This window comes from Notothenia rossii (genome assembly GCF_949606895.1).
Source record: "Notothenia rossii genome assembly, chromosome: 3".
In the NCBI taxonomy this organism is placed as follows: Eukaryota; Metazoa; Chordata; class Actinopteri; order Perciformes; family Nototheniidae; genus Notothenia; species Notothenia rossii.
This window is the reverse complement of record NC_136901.1, coordinates 37782769-37801164: the sequence shown is the minus strand read 5'-3', so window position 1 is coordinate 37801164 and position 18396 is coordinate 37782769. Positions and strand designations below refer to the sequence as shown.

Sequence of the window (18396 nt, the reverse complement as noted above, 5' to 3'; positions counted from 1 at the left end):
TTCTATTGACATGTATATAGACTTTTTGCACTACTTTTTATTAACAATAAAACCTTTGAATTTGAATGTATATTGAATCCCTCTGCCTTTAAAGTCCACTCCATCCAAACGTCCACTACCAGGAATAAAAAACAAAAGAACTGGAGAAACAACCAGGCTCCGATGATTGAAATAATAATCACAGCTCTCTGAACGCTATGATGCCCTCCCGTTCGTAGGATCCGTGAAGCAGCAAAGACCCACAAGCTGGTGGAGCAGGAGCTCGCTCACGCCGTCAACGCCACGGCCGCCGTGCTCACCGAGGCCAAGCTGTCCAGCCCCGAGGTAAACGTTGTTTTATTTACTTGCACTATTTGATCTGTTGTGTTGGAGGAGCCTGTGACCTCAGGTGTTCATTGTCATAACTACGCCGTAGCTATGTACGAATGACAATACAAGCAGAGAGAGAGAGAGAGAGAGAGAGAGAGAGAGAGAGAGAGAGAGAGAGAGAGAGAGAGAGAGAGAGAGAGAGAGAGAGAGAGAGAGAGAGAGAGAGAGAGAGAGAGAGAGAGAGAGAGAGAGAGAGAGAGAGAGAATTGGGCAAAAACATCGGCAACCAAACAACCCAGCCTTACGCATTAGATACAATGACCTTTTAAACAAATATAAATGTACAATAAGGAACAAAAAACAAAATTATACCCACATGAAACTTGAGGATATTGAGAAAGCCATTGATCAAAATCAATTCTGGGATCTGTGGAGCAACTTCAACACAAAACAACCGCAAGCATTACCCATCCAAAACGGTGACATCTGGAGAGAACATTTTGAAAGTTTGTACAAAGACATACCAATAAATCTAATGAATTCAGATCAATGTATTACAAAAGAGAAACTCCAAACATTAGAAGAAACAATTAAAGACCACCAAAACCCCCTTGATTTCCCAATGACTTGGGAAGAGTTGACCACACAGACACAATCTCTCCGGCCAAGGAAAGCTTGTGGCCCAGACAACATTAAAAACGAAATGCTCAGATGCAGCACCCCAGAGATGCAGGGTACAGTATTAAAGCTGTTCAATATCATATTGCAGTCAGGATGTTTTCCTGACATCTGGTGCAAAGGGCTCATTTCCCCCATTCATAAGAGTGGAGACAAATCAGACCCTAAGAACTACCGTGGCATCTGTGTCAGCAGCTGTCTGGGGAAATTATTCTGTAGTATTCTAAATAAAAGAATACAAGATTTCCTTAACCGACAATCCATCTTGAGTCAAAATCAAATTGGCTTCCTTCCAAAACACCGCACCACCGACCATGTATATACCCTTCACACTTTAGTTAACAAACATGTACACCAAACAAAACATGGTAAGATATTCACTTGTTTCATTGATTTCAAAAAAGCTTTCGACTCTATTTGGCACGAAGGGCTCTATTATAGACTTCTACATTGTGGTATAGGGGGCAAAATGTACGATCTGGTTAAATCAATGTATTTAGGGAATAAGTGTGCTGTTAAAATTGGAGACAAACAAACTGAATTCTTCACCCAGAGAAGAGGTGTTCGTCAGGGTTGCAATTTAAGTCCCACTTTATTTAATATATATATAAATGAACTTGCTGTTCAGTTGGATCACTGTGCTGCTCCTGGCCTCTCCCTCCTAGAGAGAGAGGTGAAGTGTCTGCTTTATGCTGATGACCTTGTTCTGCTGTCTCCTACTGAACAAGGACTACAACAACAGCTGGACATAGTAGACCAGTACTGTAAGAACTGGGCCCTGGCAGTCAATATGAAGAAAACTAATGTCATGGTTTTCCAAAAACGCCCCAGATGTCAGGAGAACAAATACCAGTTTACCATAAATAATCATATCATGGAACATAGTATGAGTTACACCTACCTCGGTTTAACCATAACAGCATCAGGAAGTTTCAACATGGCAGTGAATGCACTCAAAGAAAAAGCCAGAAGAGCTCTTAATGCAATTAAGAGAACATTTTATAATGTCCAAATTCCAATTAAAATCTGGCTCAAAATCTTTGATAGTGTGATCCAGCCCATTGCGCTGTACGGTAGTGAAGTATGGGGTCCACTCAGTCACCAGAGCTATACCCGCTGGGACAAACATCCAACAGAGTCTTTCCATGCAGAATTCTGCAGATACATTTTACGTGTTCAGAGAAAAACACCAACAAATGCATGTAGAGCAGAATTAGGCAGATACCCACTGATCATTAACACTCAAAAGAGAGCACTGACATTCTTTAACCACCTTAGATCCAGCCCCCGAGACACCCTCCACTCCAAAGCCCTCCAAAGCCAAGAGCTAACCCCAGAGAAGAGTCCCCTATGTCAGCTGGTGCTGAGGCTAACTGCCCCCTCTCAGAGCCACTCTGACCAGTCTCAACAACACTGCTCTCCAAACACCAATCACAGTCAAACGCATTATAACACAATGTAAAGACAACTATTTACAACATTGGGAAGAAGAAACTAAAAGCCAAAGTAGATTAGAATGTTACCTGGCTCTAAACAGAGAGTATGAGCTGGCAGAGTATCTCTCTACTGTCAGAGATAGAAAGCAGAGACAGATCCTAACCAAGTACAGGCTCAGTGACCACAAACTGGCAATCGAAACAGGAAGACTCAAAAGATCCTGGCAACCAAAAGAGAACAGAACATGTGGTCACTGTACGACAGGTGAGACTGAGACAGAGATGCACATCCTCCTGAAGTGCCAAACATTCAACCAAGTAAGGAGCATTTATTGGAACAAGTTGAACTCTGTAATCCCAGGTTTCAAGGAGGTTGATGACCTCTCAAGACTGAGAGTACTCCTAGGAGAAGGAGACAAGGCACACCTTGCTGCTCAATATGTATACACATGCCACAACCTGAGGGACAGTGAATGAGACTCTCACACACACACACACACACACACACACACACACACACACACACACACACACACACACACACACACACACACACACACACACACACACACGTGTTGAAATGTAATTGTATCACTGTATATATATATCATCAATAATATGTAAAAATTTGAAATGTCTGTTAATGTTGTTAATTATTTTGTATTGTGATGCTTTGGCAACATTGTTTAATTTAACTTTCATGCCAATAAAGCCCAATTGAATAGAATTGAATTGACAGACAGACAGACAGACAGACAGACAGACAGACAGACAGACAGACAGACAGACAGACACAAAGAGAGAGAGACAGACAGACAGACACACACAAAGAGAGAGAGACACACACACACAAAGAGAGAGAGAGACACACACACACAAAGAGAGAGAGAGACACACACACACAAAGAGAGAGAGAGACACACACACACACACACACACACACACACACACACAAAGAGAGAGAGAGACACACACACACACACACAAAGAGAGAGAGAGACACACACACACACACACACACAAAGAGAGAGAGAGACACACACACACACACACACACACAAAGAGAGAGAGAGAGACACACACACACACACACACACACACACACACACACACACACACACACACACACACACACACACACACACACACACACACACACACACACACACACACACACACACACACACACACACACACACACACACACACACACACACACACACACACACACACACACACACACACACACACACACAGAGAGACACACACACACACACAGAGAGAGAGACACACACACACACACAAAGAGAGAGAGACACACACACACACACACACACAAAGAGAGAGACACACACACACACACACACACACACACACACACACACACACACACACACACACACACACACACACACACACACACACACACACACACACACACACACACACACACACACACACACAAAGAGAGAGAGACACACACACACACACACAAAGAGAGAGAGACACACACACACACAAAGAGAGAGGGGAGAATTGACTTTAGAAAATACAGATAAAATAGAAAAACATGTATGAGGGAAAGTGGAAATAAACTGGAATAAAATACAAATTAATTTGTATATGTAAAAAAAAAATGAATTGTAAACATTTATTGGATCATTTCAAATGTTTACTTATTTATTATTATTTTATATTAGTATATATATTTTCTTGTATGAAGTGATATAATAATTAATTGAACAGTCTTTTATTCACTTATGATTACACACTGATGTTTACTCAGAAACAACAAAATATTTCTAAATGATAAATAATGATATATAAAACAGTCTTTATTCTTTTCACATAGTCTTTGATTACAGCTTGCAGGTTATTATTTTATTTTAAATAATACATTTGACTTTTATAAAAGGTTTCCTGTTGAAGTAAAATCAATGACACCTGTGGAAAATGAAACAGGAAGTGGCGTCAAATATAAAAAATTGCACTATATGAAAAGGAAACACTTTAATAATAATAATAATGCATTTTATTTATATAGCGCTTTTCACAACTCAGGCAGTCAAGAGGAAGTTGACTGAGAGGGGGGGGGCTTATGGGTAGACAGAGTTGAAAAGATGTGTTTTGAGGCGGGACTGAAAGACTGTGAGGGACTCAGAGTCACGGAGATCTTGGGGAGGGAAGTCCAGAGCCTAGGAGCGGCCACTGAGAGGGCTCTGTCCCCAAAGCTGCAGAGTGTGGATGTGGGGATGGATAGGAGTCCGGCTGCGGTGGATCTGAGGGACCGTGGGGGTTGATAAGGAGTGAGAAGGTTTGTGAGATAAGGGGGGGCCAGATGGTGGAGTGCTTTGTAGGTGAGGACCAGAATGTTGTAGTTGATGCGATGGGAGACAGAAAGCCAGTGGAGGACTGGGGTGATGGCGTGTTCTGATATTTGACCATTATAATATATTTATTAATTTGTATTTTCAGTGTCTGAGTCGCAGCACGGCGGTGGAGATCGTGAACAGCAGCAAAGTCCTGCAAGAGGAGACCAGGATGCTGCTGGATGGAAAACTACTGGTACCCGTTGTTCTCTTTCATTCAATCCTCCACGTCTCACGTTACAGTTTCTGCCGTCTGTTTATTGTCTTGTTTGCTCTAATTTACCCCGTAAGGACATTTATTATTTCTCTACTCACAATAGCCCTTTGTGCAGGAGAACAAATATAATGCACCATCGCAAAAATCATGACATGAAAGCAAATCATCTGCTCTCTGCTTTGCTTTTCATCTGCTTCCAATATTTATAACATTTTCAGACTTTCACTTATTATTTTATCTCATGTCATTCTGAGACATTGAATACTTTAAAGAGTCCTCTCCTGCTGATGTTCAGGTGTATATCAGTATGTAGTGTCTCTACTTTAAAGAGTCCTCTCCTGCTGATGTTCAGGTGTATATCAGTATGTAGTGTCTCTACTTTAAAGAGTCCTCTCCTGCTGATGTTCAGGTGTATATCAGTATGTAGTGTCTCCACTTTAAAGAGTCCTCTCCTGCTGATGTTCAGGTGTATATCAGTATGTAGTGTCTCTACTTTAAAGAGTCCTCTCCTGCTGATGTTCAGGTGTATATCAGTATGTAGTGTCTCTACTTTAAAGAGTCCTCTCCTGCTGATGTTCAGGTGTATATCAGTATGTAGTGTCTGTACTTTAAAGAGTCCTCTCCTGCTGATTTTCAGGTGTTTATCAGTATGTAGTGTCTGTACTTTAAAGAGTCCTCTCCTGCTGATGTTCAGGTGTATATCAGGATGTAGTGTCTCTACTTTAAAGAGTCCTCTCCTGCTGATGTTCAGGTGTATATCAGTATGTAGTGTCTCTACTTTAAAGAGTCCTCTCCAGCTGATGTTCAGGTGTATATCGGTATGTAGTGTCTCTACTTTAAAGAGTCCTCTCCTGCTGATGTTCAGGTGTATATCAGTATGTAGTGTCTCTACTTTAAAGAGTCCTCTCCAGATGATGTTCAGGTGTATATCAGTATGTAGTGTCTCTACTTTAAAGAGTTCTCTCCTGCTGATGTTCAGGTGTATATCAGTATGTAGTGTCTCTACTTTAAAGAGTCCTCTCCAGCTGATGTTCAGGTGTATATCGGTATGTAGTGTCTCTACTTTAAAGAGTCCTCTCCTGCTGATGTTCAGGTGTATATCAGTATGTAGTGCCTCGACTGTGACATGTCTCCTTGCTTTAATGTCCAGTAGAAGCAATAGTGTTACATAGTGATGTCACCAAGTTACTGAAGTGAACAATAGGACCTCTTTAACTTCAGGTAATCATTCTATAATTGTCTTCCCTTCTTGCGATGAGACATTTGGCTACGCCTCAACTGCTGACAGAATTATAGGCTAACATATGTTTAGTGTTGACAAATATGTGAATTAGCATAATGTACGCCGGGTGTCAAATGGACATCGTCTTGAGCAGATGTTAGTATGTTCAGTCCAACAGATGGAGAGTTTATTTTTCAATAAATGGCAAGCTATTGTGCATTTCCATCCATCCTCATAAACAAAAATCACATTATTACTAGAAATCACGTACAATAACAACGACTAAAGTAATCCCCTACATTCTCTGCCAGTGAGCCTCATACACAGGATTATTTATCAGGAACATTGTTAGATGAATATGCGTGTAATACATATTTTATAGAAATTAAATGTTGTTGTCTCTTCCTCAGTCGAAGTCTCCCGAGGAACAGGAGCTGCGGTCGACTCTGAACAGCCTCAGCACCGAGCTCCACAAACTGGACGACATCCACTGGATCTGTCCCTTAATGCAGTGCTCCGAGGAGGTGTGTGTGTGTGTGTGTGTGTGTGTGTGTGTGTGTGTGTGTGTGTGTGTGTGTGTGTGTGTGTGTGTGTGTGTGTGTGTGTGTGTGTGTGTGTGTGTGTGTGTGTGTTTAACAGCGTGTTGTCAGGTGTCTCGGATTCGGAGCGTGTTATGAAACCTTTTTTCAACAAAAGAAAAAAAAAATTGAACATTTTTTTTATAAAATAAAAATAAAAATCTCTCAGCACCGAATATTTGAATATTCTCTGCTGATTACTACCGAATATCCGGAGCCGGAAAAATGGTATTCGGGACAGCCCTAGTTACCGCCCTTACATGCTAAACCCTTATTGCACTTTTGGTAACGAGACTTGTCCACATAGGGACGGGCAAAGTTTAACCTCACCTCGGAGCGCGTTCTCTCCGCCATCTCCTCCGTGTGTGTTGCTGCATGTAGCAGCTGCATGTGTGTAAACTGCCCCGCCCCCTCGCACACAGGCGGGGGAGAGAGATCGAAAATACTAAAAATAACCATAGACGCATTTTGCAGTCTTTTTGCGTATTAGAAACGGAGTTGGCAACACTAAAACTGCAATATAATGTTTGTGTAGCAATAATACATACAGTACCGATAAAAAGACAGATAACATCGGAGCTTAACGGTACCACGGTCTTTAATAATTCAGCCCCGGGGCTCGTTTAATCCCGGGGCTCGGTACCCATCCCTACGTGTGTGTGATGCATTATAGCATGTCTAGCCACCACAGTGTCCTCTCTGCTGCTCAGCCCAGCTGCCCTTTCTGACAATAAGCCAAACAAATGTCTTGTGTTGCTTGTAGCTAATGATGTGTGTTGTGTGTGTAGGACTCGGTGAGGGGCAGCAGTAAGAGCAGCAGCAGCATGAAGCTGAAGATCATTCCCAAAGTGAAGAAGGACCGAGAGAAGCTCCACAAGCAGAAGTCCAACAGCTCCCTCTCAGGTAGGACTCCAGACCAGAGCTCTGATTGAGTGCTTCAGTCCCATAAATACATTGGCTCTTGGAGTTACAGCCGTCAAAAACTCCTACACGCAGCACATATAACAGACTCTATATATAAGTATGTATGTATACTAAAGCAATCCAATCATGTGCCTTTTCTGTGGCGTTTCACTTTCACACAGGTGGAATCATTCCTCAGCCTTTTTTTGTGTGAAAAGTTACAGATCTACCAAATCTGAACGATGCCCAGTCTTGATTTCTACTACTAGTTTCAAATCTGTCTTTACATAAACCCTGGTGGCAAAAAGCAGCCATCTCTTAGTTCTCACTTGTCAAATGTTTTACTCTTAAGGCACGGACACACCAGGCCGATTATCGGCGTTGGTGGGCGTCACGCCGACGATGAGCGTCGACACGCCCACGATGAGCGTCAACACGCCCTACTCACATTGGTGTGTCCCGCACCGTCGGGTCTTTTCGTCCGAAAACCAGCCGATTCTACATGTCCAATCGGTCGGCCAAAGGCAGTCGGCCAAAGAAATCACTCTGATTGGCTGTTCAGCTAGCCAATCAGTGCATGAGAAGCGAAACGGAAGTGAGGGACCCAAACAAACGATTAAGAAGGCAAATCTGAGGTTTCATTTAACTTCAGCTCTCGACTCAGGTTCAGGAAAGCCCCGTGAGCTTCTCGCTGTGGAGTGAACATGGAACACGCTATTTGTTGTTTGTTTATATCACGCAGTCTGTTCTTCTCCTCTCGGTTATCACGCAGTCTGTCTTCAGGTTGTTGCCTCTTTTGAATGACGAATACACACTACCGCCCCCTGCTGGTAAGGAGAGTTATTGCCACTCACGCATGCGCAGTTCGTACGTTCGGCCGTCGGCTGAAGTCTTTGCGGTGTGTTAGTGAGTCAGTTCTTTGGTGTCAGCTTGGTGTGTCCGGGCCTTTAGGGAGGGAGTTTGAGACAACGCAGAATAAACACTTCCTTAGCGGGTAAAAGAAACTCCCTGCCAACACCAACATCAAGAGGTTATTGATCTACACTCACATGTCACATGTCTCAGTGTGATCTTGGTTCCATTTGCCGCTGCTTTGGAAATGCCAGGGATGTTGCACAGGTTCCTCAAAATGTCCGCCCCTGACTCGCAGCAGCTCAGCATTAACATTTCGTTTTCCTCTCTCTCCCCCCGCAGGAAATTGGGAAATCAAAGGTGGGGCAGTTGAAGCTGACTCCTCGGGCAACTGAAGTCCTTCAAGAGGTGCTTAACACGTGACACCCAGGGGTGAGGAGCACCCTCCTGTCCTCTTACTGCGATACCCAGTGGCCTGACAGAGGTGCGAGGAAGGAAAGGAAAACCATCTTCCCAACTTTTAGCGCTTCTTCCTCCCTGATTCTGTCTCCTCCACTCTGCAGGGAGGAGTTCTGTTTCCTCTCTTTCTTATTTGTTTGCGAGTTTGAAGGGAACCTGGATTTTGCGTCGCATCGCTCCACCAATCAGCGTTCAGCTTTTGTTTGGAAGTCACGTGACCTGCAGGAAATCAAACTAAGGACAAGGGGAGGCGTGACATGAAAGCCATTCAAGGATTCAAGACTCTCGCATATACGTTGTTTTTCTGTTGACAAAGAATTGTGTTTATGTGGTGCTCTCCTCGCATGTCGAGGGCAGCCATATTGGTTTATTTCTATCAGTTGTTACAATAGTCTAATTCCTTTTCCTCTCTAACTTTTCATTGTTTTCTTTCTGAACATATGAACAGCGTTTGATTCTTTAATCTCGAGACTTTCGAAGAGTATTTATTTCTTGTTGCTACTGCCATGACAACTCAAAACGGCAACAGACTGAACAAACATCTCGACCTTATCGTCTACTGAACTGGGGAATATCTTAAATGTTGCAAAAAAAATGTACTGAGGAATGTACTTGTGTGGACTTGTATCAACCTGTGGATATTGTTTCACAAACTGCTGTCGTGGTTCTAAAGTGGTTCTTAATAGGCTGTCGTCTGACTTGTGTGATCCGAGGCTTACTTTTAATACGAGTCATTTCATCTGGAAATCAGCCTTATGAATCTGTTATTATCAAAGTTACTCATGTGGGCGTCGAAACATTGGTTTTCAAAGAACATGTTCCAGTCCAGCACCAGGTGAAGTGACTCTATTCTTTTTGACATTTTATGGAAAAGGTGTTTAGACAAGGAGGAAGCATCAAGGACTCAGTATAATACTCCTACTTTGCCATACTCCTGATTGTATATGTAAAAAAAAAAAGTACATGATTTTGCCTCGTCTGTGGTTAAAAGCTATTATTAATATATTATCTATTTTTTTGTATATCTTATTTTCAAAATGGATCAATTTGTGACGCTCTCGTGGCTTTGCTGCTTCCCCCTTTTGACAAACTCCTTGTGCATATAATCAAAAACAATTACTGCTGTTGTGTCCCTGCATGATTACTTAGCCTTCCTTCACCTCACAGTGTTGGCCTGAAGTTGCCTCAAAATAGTGACTTTAATATTTGTTTTGCCAGCAGCGTGAATATTTATTTTGACGCACCACATGAAATGAGTTTTACAGAACACTTCTTCAGAGGGAAAAACAAACCTAATTCCCTGCCAATACTTTACTGTAACCAACATCAAGAGTGTATTGATTCACACTCCCGTGGTCTTTTAAGCAGGATATAGCAAATAAGATGTCATATCAATAACATAGTATGATTTTGGTTTCATTTGCCGCTGTTTGGCTTTAGAGTCGACTCCTTCCCAGGTTTTACAGGAGGAATGGTCAGACATTTTAGGATTGTTTTCATTATTTGCTGTCTTAACAGAAGATACATCTCTGTGCTCTCAGTAAAGACAACCCAGACATACGTACCTTAGCCTAGCTTAGCTTAGCTTAGTGTAGTTTAGCTTATTGTAGCTTAGCTTACCTTAACTTAGCTTAGCTTAGCCTAGCTTAGCTTAGTGTACCTTAGCTTAGCAGAACTATTGGACAAAATTCTACAATACACCTTCCAGTAAATCCCGAAATGTTTAATGTACCTTATTAACTACCAAATAACTGCTGTTAGAAAAATGTGTGTACTAACAAACGTTTAAGAAGCTAGCATATTTAAAATGAGCAGCAAGAGTCAAATATGTTAGCCAGTTGCTTATTCAACAGTTGTTTTATTTTACTATGAATGTAAATAGCCTACACACAAAAAGCAGACTATAGACAAGTGTGTAATTATTAGCTTTTGAACTATTTGCATTATCGTTGATAGCATCAGGCTAGCTGTTTCCAGAGTTTACTAATAAGCTAAGCTAAATGCTACATGGAAGGAGCTAAATGCTACATGGAAGGAGCTCCATACTGATTGGACAGAGAATAATTTTTGAATCATTCTTTTATTTAATACAGCAAAAATGTAAATGACCTAAAATGTATTAACAAACAAGGCTGTAAACTGGTGAAGGATTATTTTCCCATTCACAGAAAGGGTTAGTGCTTGATTTCTCAGTTATTTACATGTTTTTTAATCAAACTAACCCATGCTAACTCTTGAGTAGGGTTACTGTGAGGCGTTGTAGATATGCAGCTCTGGTAGGACTGTGCTCCTGTATCCATAGTGTGCCGGCTTTACGCTCTACACCTTAGAGGCTTTAGTGGTGTTGTGCCAAGTTTGTACCGAGTTCAGTGGGTTATGAGACATACAAGGTGTGCGTGAGAGTGCGTGAGCTTCAGATGCGAACGTTGTTGTATGTCGTACATTTCAAAGTTTACTGTATCTTGCCTTGCACTTTACGAAGAAGCAAACTTAATGGGGAAAAAAGACATTAGTGTGCATGTGTGCGTGTGTGTGTTTAAGATTTTGAGTGTTTACAAGTGGTTTTTTTGATTGATTTCATGAGAAAATCTTTAATTTATGATAAATGTATACGGACAAAAGTGTGTTGATACAATGTAATATATCTAACCAAACGTAAAAAGAATGATAAATATATAGTGGTTGTAAAATGACTCCCACAGCAGCTTGAATCTCCCAATGTTATTACATGTGTCATTCCAATGCCATTGAAATGTCTTTCCAATGTCACACCAATTGGTATTGAAATAGAATTGTAAAAATTTCACCAATATTAAGGTTATTTTAACTTCAAGCCAAAGTTTTTTGAATTATCCTGTGAAGTTACAGACTATTAATGAATTGTTTACACAAAAAGAAATGTCATACTCAGCTTTGAGTTGTTTAGCCAACATTTGGGTAAACTTTTTGTGTATAATTTTCAAATTGTAGGAAGTCTAACTTATGCTTTCACGAGCATTTTTCGTGCTGAAAACGAAGCAAAATTGCATCCACTTCTGGGAACACATACTTGTGTTAACCATTGTTGGGATAAAATAATGTTTTGCCTACGTATCATGGTCTTTTAACCAAGGATTGCATAGTTTTTCTTTTAAAAGCATCATTGTTTTTAATTATTGTTCATTTTTTTCATACAGCAAAATGTCATTTTTGACTGAAACTCTTCCAGGGAGTTAAACAGAGCTGAAAAACTGAAAGAAAAAAAAACACAGATTGCAAACACGCCACCATGTTTGTGCAACAGTATTCCATATAGACGACATTTGTGAACGCACCCCTGATCTGAACAGCCTACATATTGATCTATTGAGACTGTGTGCGCAACGCTGGACTAGATGTTGCACGAACCTTGTACGTTGCGAGGTGTTTTATTGTGTTATCGTGTGCAGTGTGTAACAAAGACAAAGTCAGCGCAACCCTTTGGAGATTAAATGACTTATTGAAGTGTGAAACTGGTGTCCTTTGGCGTTAATGTGTCCATGATGATGTGCAAAATGCACTTTTTGATGATGAATATGTGTCCCCGGTGTGTCGGGGAACTCACGCAGCGTCAGAAAATAAAACCCTCTCTTTTCCGCCGTACCCAAATCTCTAAAAACGGAGCTGATATGACGTCAAATCGGCAATGCAGACCCACAGCACCATCAGAAACAATGCCCGACTGTTTTGGACGTAATATGGTCGATGTTTACATTAGCATCGCTAGCCCTCAGAGCTAACCTGTACTGGAGAGTGTGTTAAGAAGCAGGAAATAAAAAGGAACTCACCTTGTGGTATAACCGGCAAGAGAGAAAGCCTTTCAGCTCCATACTGTTTCAGAGATAATCCTTGATCTAATAATACTTGTGTTTCATCACCGCAGCATTTTAGACAGTATCTGCCAGGTCCCGCATGAGCCGGCATAAGCTCCGCCCCCTCTTATTTATAATTTTTTTCACTTAAAAAAAAAAAAAGGGTCATTCTCAAGAGAGACCTGTTTATACCCAAATCAGCACTTTTGAAACAGGAAGGGAAATAGAGTGATATGAGGCATGGCTAGAATGGGTGATCTGTTTGGTTTTTGACCAAAACACTTCATAGACATTTTTTTTATATATTTGTATATATCTGAGACCTATGCTATTGCCTAGAGATAGCATGATAGGTGACCTTTAACTCTTAAAAGGTATGGTCACAACACAGTTTAACTACGTCAATCAATGATATTCTGCATATTTCACGTGTTAAGAAGTGCTTGAATTTCATTTATGTTGTTCCCTCTTTCACATTAACCTGCTGTGCTTTAGTTTTAGTTATTTGTCTTGCAGGTGGAGATACAATTCAAGGTGTTAGTATGCTTCAAAAGTGTCAAAGCGTCTTATCCCTAAGAACCTAGGTAAACATTTGTATAGCTTTTCTCGATTTTCGGTACTCAAAGGTTTCTTACCGCATCTTCTTTCACTCCCTTTTATGAATTTAAAACGTACACCGCAAGACTTCTGTTAACCATCAAGTAAGGATCAGTCTTTAAATTATTATTAAAGCACTTTATTTGATGGGTAATGAGGTGTTAAGGCTATATTCTCCATCTTTGGTAGAACTAACATTGCTTTTACACCACATACTGTATATTTTCTTTCCTGTAGTAAATCTGATGAGTACGTTGTGTTTCCATAAACAATAGGCTTATATTAATAAAAGCAATGCGTGGAAATAACATTTAAGCATGACTCATAAGCTCAAGGCTAACTGTTTTGTTTACAGAGACAACCAATTACAGCAGTGGATGCTCAAATGACTCATTAGGCTTTTAATTGAATCATTAATCTTGATTTTTCTCCTTAAAACACAGTGGACGTGTGCTGGATAACAAGTCTTATTGTTCCATTCCTCTGGTGTTTCCTTTGTTTTAGACAAACACGTAAAAAAATACATGTTTTTTTATAAATTACTATATTATGTTATTATCGTCCTACTGTAAAATTTGTTTTTATTTACATTACCTTTTTCCAACACACTATACCATGACTTTTCAATGTTTAATGGTTTCAGGCAACAACAAAAAAAATGGATAGTATCAGGACATTTTCCCCCCAAAAATTACTTATAAAATATGCCAAAAATGACGTAGTATAGTATGTCGAAAATATGCAAAAAAACAATATAGTATACTGTCGAAAATATGCAAAAAAACAATATAGTATACTGTCGAAAATATGCAAAAAAACAATATAGTATACTGTCGAAAATATGCAAAAAAACGACAAAGTATAGTATGTCGAAAATTTAAAATAACTACAGTCGAAAAAAAAAAAAGTGTCGGAAATATCCCAAAGAAAACGACAGAACAAAAATCATCCTAAAGTTCTACAAAAGAAAGACAATGGCACAGTTTGTAAAGAGAAAGATACAAGTCTTTACTTTATAAGTTGTGTCCAGGTTAGAACTTTCAATTTATTATTTTTATATGTTGTACATAAAATATAAAGGATCCAGTTTGTTTGTCAACCAAAGACGTAACTCAATTATTTGTGGAATCACCCCTGAATTAATTGAATGAAGGTGAAAGACTATAAGGGCCCTTGTTTTTTTGTGAGACAGCAGGTGTGGTACATTTGATTTGGATCTGCAGCCCCCAAAAGTCTCATGATATCAGAAAGTCAACAATTAATTTGCTTTATTACAAAAATGTGTTTGAATGATCCGCTAAACACATCTCATGTTCATCATTGCTTTGTTTTCGACAGAGTTACTCCAGTTCTGGCATGTCTTCGTATCCTTCCCCCTCCTCCTGCCTCCTCTGCTCCTCCAGCTTCTTCTTCTCCTCCTCCGCCCTCTTCCTCTCCTCGCTCACCTTCTTCATCTCCTCCTCCACCTCCTTCCTCTTTAAGTTTTGGATCTCTTCATCCTCGTTCTTCTTCATCTCCACCTTGTCCTTCTCCTCCTTGTCCTCCGGTTTTTGGTTCTGTTTCGTGTCGTAGGCCCACTCTTCGTCCGAGTCGCTGATGTCGTCGTCTTCGATATCGTAGTTGTTCTCCTGGTTCTCCGTGGTTTCGGTGAAGGAGTCGTCAATGGGCTCTGGCTCTGGTTTGTAGTTTGGGTCTTCTAGTTTTCCCCAGGTCACTTTGTCGGCCTTACGGAGGGTCACCTCCACTTTGGAGGGGACCATGTTGACTGAACTCTTCTTAACATTCACCACCTAGGAGGAAGAAAAGAGGGGAGAGAGTTTAATGGAGGATACTGAGTAAACTTTGCTAGGTATTCAATCTTGAAAATGTTTGTCTGTGGAATAAGATAACTACTCTCATTATGTAAAGGTTAAACAATGTCATAGTAAAGTAAGTCATACGTTCAGAAAAACACAATATAGTATGTCGAAAGGTCAGAAAACCACATAGTGTCAAAAATATCGGTGTGTCGCAGTTTTTCCGAAATAAATGACATATAGTACGTCGAATAAAAAAAATACGTAGTACATAGTATGTCGAAAAATTGAAAAGAATTACATAGTATGTGTGTACTGTATGTCGGAAATATCTTAAATAATTACCTTTTTTTTTTTAAAACGACATAATATAATAGCGTGTCGTTGTAAAAAGTCTTGGTAAAGAAATATACAAACTCATAGTACTTCACCAATAAGTAAATCATCTTGAAAACATGTATGTGTATTAGCTCAGGGAGATGTTTGCAGACAGTCATCAGATACTCACGCCCCAGAAGCGAAAGTCTCTCTTGAAGATCTTATTGTTCTCAAACTGGATTTGACATGAGAGCTAAAGAGGGGGGAAAAGAGCGGGAAAAATGGAATAAGCAAAAACAACAAATTGCACTTTCGACATTCAAAGATGAATGTATTACTTAATGGTTAAAGATTAAGTCAGCTCATACAATCTTTCCTTCTAAGATGGTACAACAGAAAGAGACAAGAGTACTACAAACATGTACTTTAGTATTTGAGTCAATGTGTGAAAACTCACCACAGTCCGGTTTGCTTCTATGCTGCTGAAATTTGGGTTTGCGTTTTTTGCGTAAATCGTAACGATGACATTGTCTCCGGTCTGGTGCCAGTCGTACCGACACGCCACCTTCTTCTTGTCCTGCAAACACACGCAATATGATTTAAAATAGATTATTGTTGCTTTGAGAAGAACTGGAGCATCAGTAGGAACTCAATAATCAATGCCACTTAAATGTGTTAAAAACCATCATTACAAAAAGACACTGTGTTTTCATTCTGGGACATTGTGGTTCAATCGTGAAACTTATAACCGTTTTTTAAACAATATGAAGTCACTTTTCACTTCTTTAAATGTGCTTGAGCCCACTAATATCAACATTTCTTCATTATAATTCAACCTCACCTCGAATCACAACTTCTAAAATACCATAAAGTTGAATCAACAGCCCTCAGAAACACTTAAACAAAAAGTAAATATTTAAAGCCTTCAGAAAGCTATAACGCTGTTTCTTTAAACTGCTTTGTTTTAACTTTGAATCATAAATAATGAAAGTTTTTTTCTCCTGTTCAAGCTTGTTTTTGTCAGACCAAATAGAAAGCTCCAGAAGAAAAAAGCCAAGCTGTGCTCACCCATCTTCACATGGAAAAGGGTGATTTTACAGCTGTTTTCTTGGCTTTGTCCTTTTCAGCTAAATGTCCTTCTTACTGTGAACCATGTTCTTTTGTTCAGCCCCTCATATGTTTTCCCCCGGGGGGTGTACCTGCTTGGGGACCCAGCGATGGACCCCTGTGGAGCAGCCCTTCTGGTCCAGGAAAGCATTGAAATCTATTGTCCTTATGCAGCAGCAGTTCCAGTACTTATACCTAAAGAACAACATAAACACATCGTCACAGCGTGTAACAGCTGCATGATTCCAACGCAACACTGACTGACAGACAGTTATGTGATGATTCAAATCAACGAGACGCAGTTTGACCTGAGAAAATGGAGAGATAAGTGCGTTGTAAATGGTTCTTTGAAAAGCAATGATGAAATACTATGTAATTCAAAAATCAGTTGGAGCTTGTTTTACTTCTGAAGTCTCCTACTGATGTCCCAGATTTGTTTTGAAAGAGGCCCTATTACGCTTTTTGGGGGTTTTCACTTCCCTGTAGTGTGTTATATGGTTTTTAGTGCATTTAAATGGTCTGCAGAGGCTAAAATCCCCAAGTTGCTAGTTCTTTGTTTACTTCCTCAACATCACTTTGTAACACTCACGCTTCTTTTAGCTAGCGCTCCAACACGTTGTACGTGATAGGCTAAGGGGCGGGACATCTCAGAGCGGTTGACCAATGACAACAGAGCCGGCCAGCTACCCAATCAGAGGACTCTTTAAAGTAGAGACACTTGATATACACCTGAACCTCAGCAGGAGAGGACTCTTTAAAGCAGAGACACTACATACTGATATACACTTGAACATCAGCAGGAGAGGACTCTTTAAAGTAGAGACACTAGATACTGATATACACCTGAACATCAACAGGAGAGGACTCTTTAAAGTAGAGACACTACATACTGATATACACCTGAACATCAGCAGGAGAGGACTCTTTAAAGTAGAGACACTACATACTGATATACACCTGAACATCAGCAGGAGAGGACTGTTTAAAGTAGAGACACTACACACTGATATGTACCTGAACATCAGAAGGAGAGGACTCTTTAAAGTAGAGACAATACATACTGATATACACCTGAACATCAGCAGGAGAGGACTCTTTAAAGTAGAGATACTACATACTGATATACACCTGAACAGCAGCAGGAAAGGACTCTTTAAAGTAGAGACAATACATACTGATATACACCTGAACATCAGCAGGAGAGGACTCTTTAAAGTAGAGACACTACATACTGATATACACCTGAACATCAGCAGGAGAGGACTCTTTAAAGTAGAGACACTACATACTGATATACACCTGAACATCAGCAGGAGAGGATTCTTTAAAGTAGAGACACTACATCCTGATATACACCTGAACATCAGCAGGAGAGGACTCTTTAAAGTAGAGACACTACACACTGATATACACCTGAACATCAGCAGGAGAGGACTCTTTAAAGTAGAGACACTACATACTGATATACACCTGAACATCAGCAGGAGAGGACTCTTTAAAGTAGAGACACTACATACTGATATACACCTGAACATCAGCAGGAGAGGACTCTTTAAAGTAGAGACACTACATACTGATATAAACCTGAACATCAGCAGGAGAGGACTCTTTAAAGTAGAGACACTACATACTGATATACACCTGAACATCAGCAGGAGAGGATTCTTTAAAGTAGAGACATTACATCCTGATATACACCTGAACATCAGCAGGAGAGGACTCTTT

The 18396-nt window shown here is 40.3% G+C and overlaps 2 protein-coding genes across 2 annotated transcripts in view; one reads left to right on the top strand and one right to left on the bottom strand.

Moving 5' to 3' along the window:
• The window catches only part of LOC307033393 (diacylglycerol kinase delta), an 89484-nt gene extending 76970 nt beyond the window's left edge, over positions 1–12514 (top strand). Inside the window, exons 27-31 of the mRNA XM_079671844.1 lie at positions 219–324; positions 4899–4988; positions 6642–6755; positions 7598–7712; positions 8907–12514. Of these exons, the coding sequence (XP_079527970.1) occupies positions 219–324; positions 4899–4988; positions 6642–6755; positions 7598–7712; positions 8907–8959 (478 nt within the window). The 3' untranslated portion in view covers positions 8960–12514. The remainder of the gene's footprint in view (positions 1–218; positions 325–4898; positions 4989–6641; positions 6756–7597; positions 7713–8906) is intronic.
• Positions 12515–14433: 1919 nt separating this feature from the next.
• Positions 14434–18396, bottom strand: part of LOC307033396 (cysteine and histidine-rich domain-containing protein 1) — a 10896-nt gene continuing 6933 nt past the window's right edge. Inside the window, exons 8-11 of the mRNA XM_079671853.1 lie at positions 16764–16866; positions 16022–16141; positions 15755–15817; positions 14434–15240 (exon numbers count right to left, since the gene is read on the bottom strand). Of these exons, the coding sequence (XP_079527979.1) occupies positions 14791–15240; positions 15755–15817; positions 16022–16141; positions 16764–16866 (736 nt within the window). The 3' untranslated portion in view covers positions 14434–14790. The remainder of the gene's footprint in view (positions 15241–15754; positions 15818–16021; positions 16142–16763; positions 16867–18396) is intronic.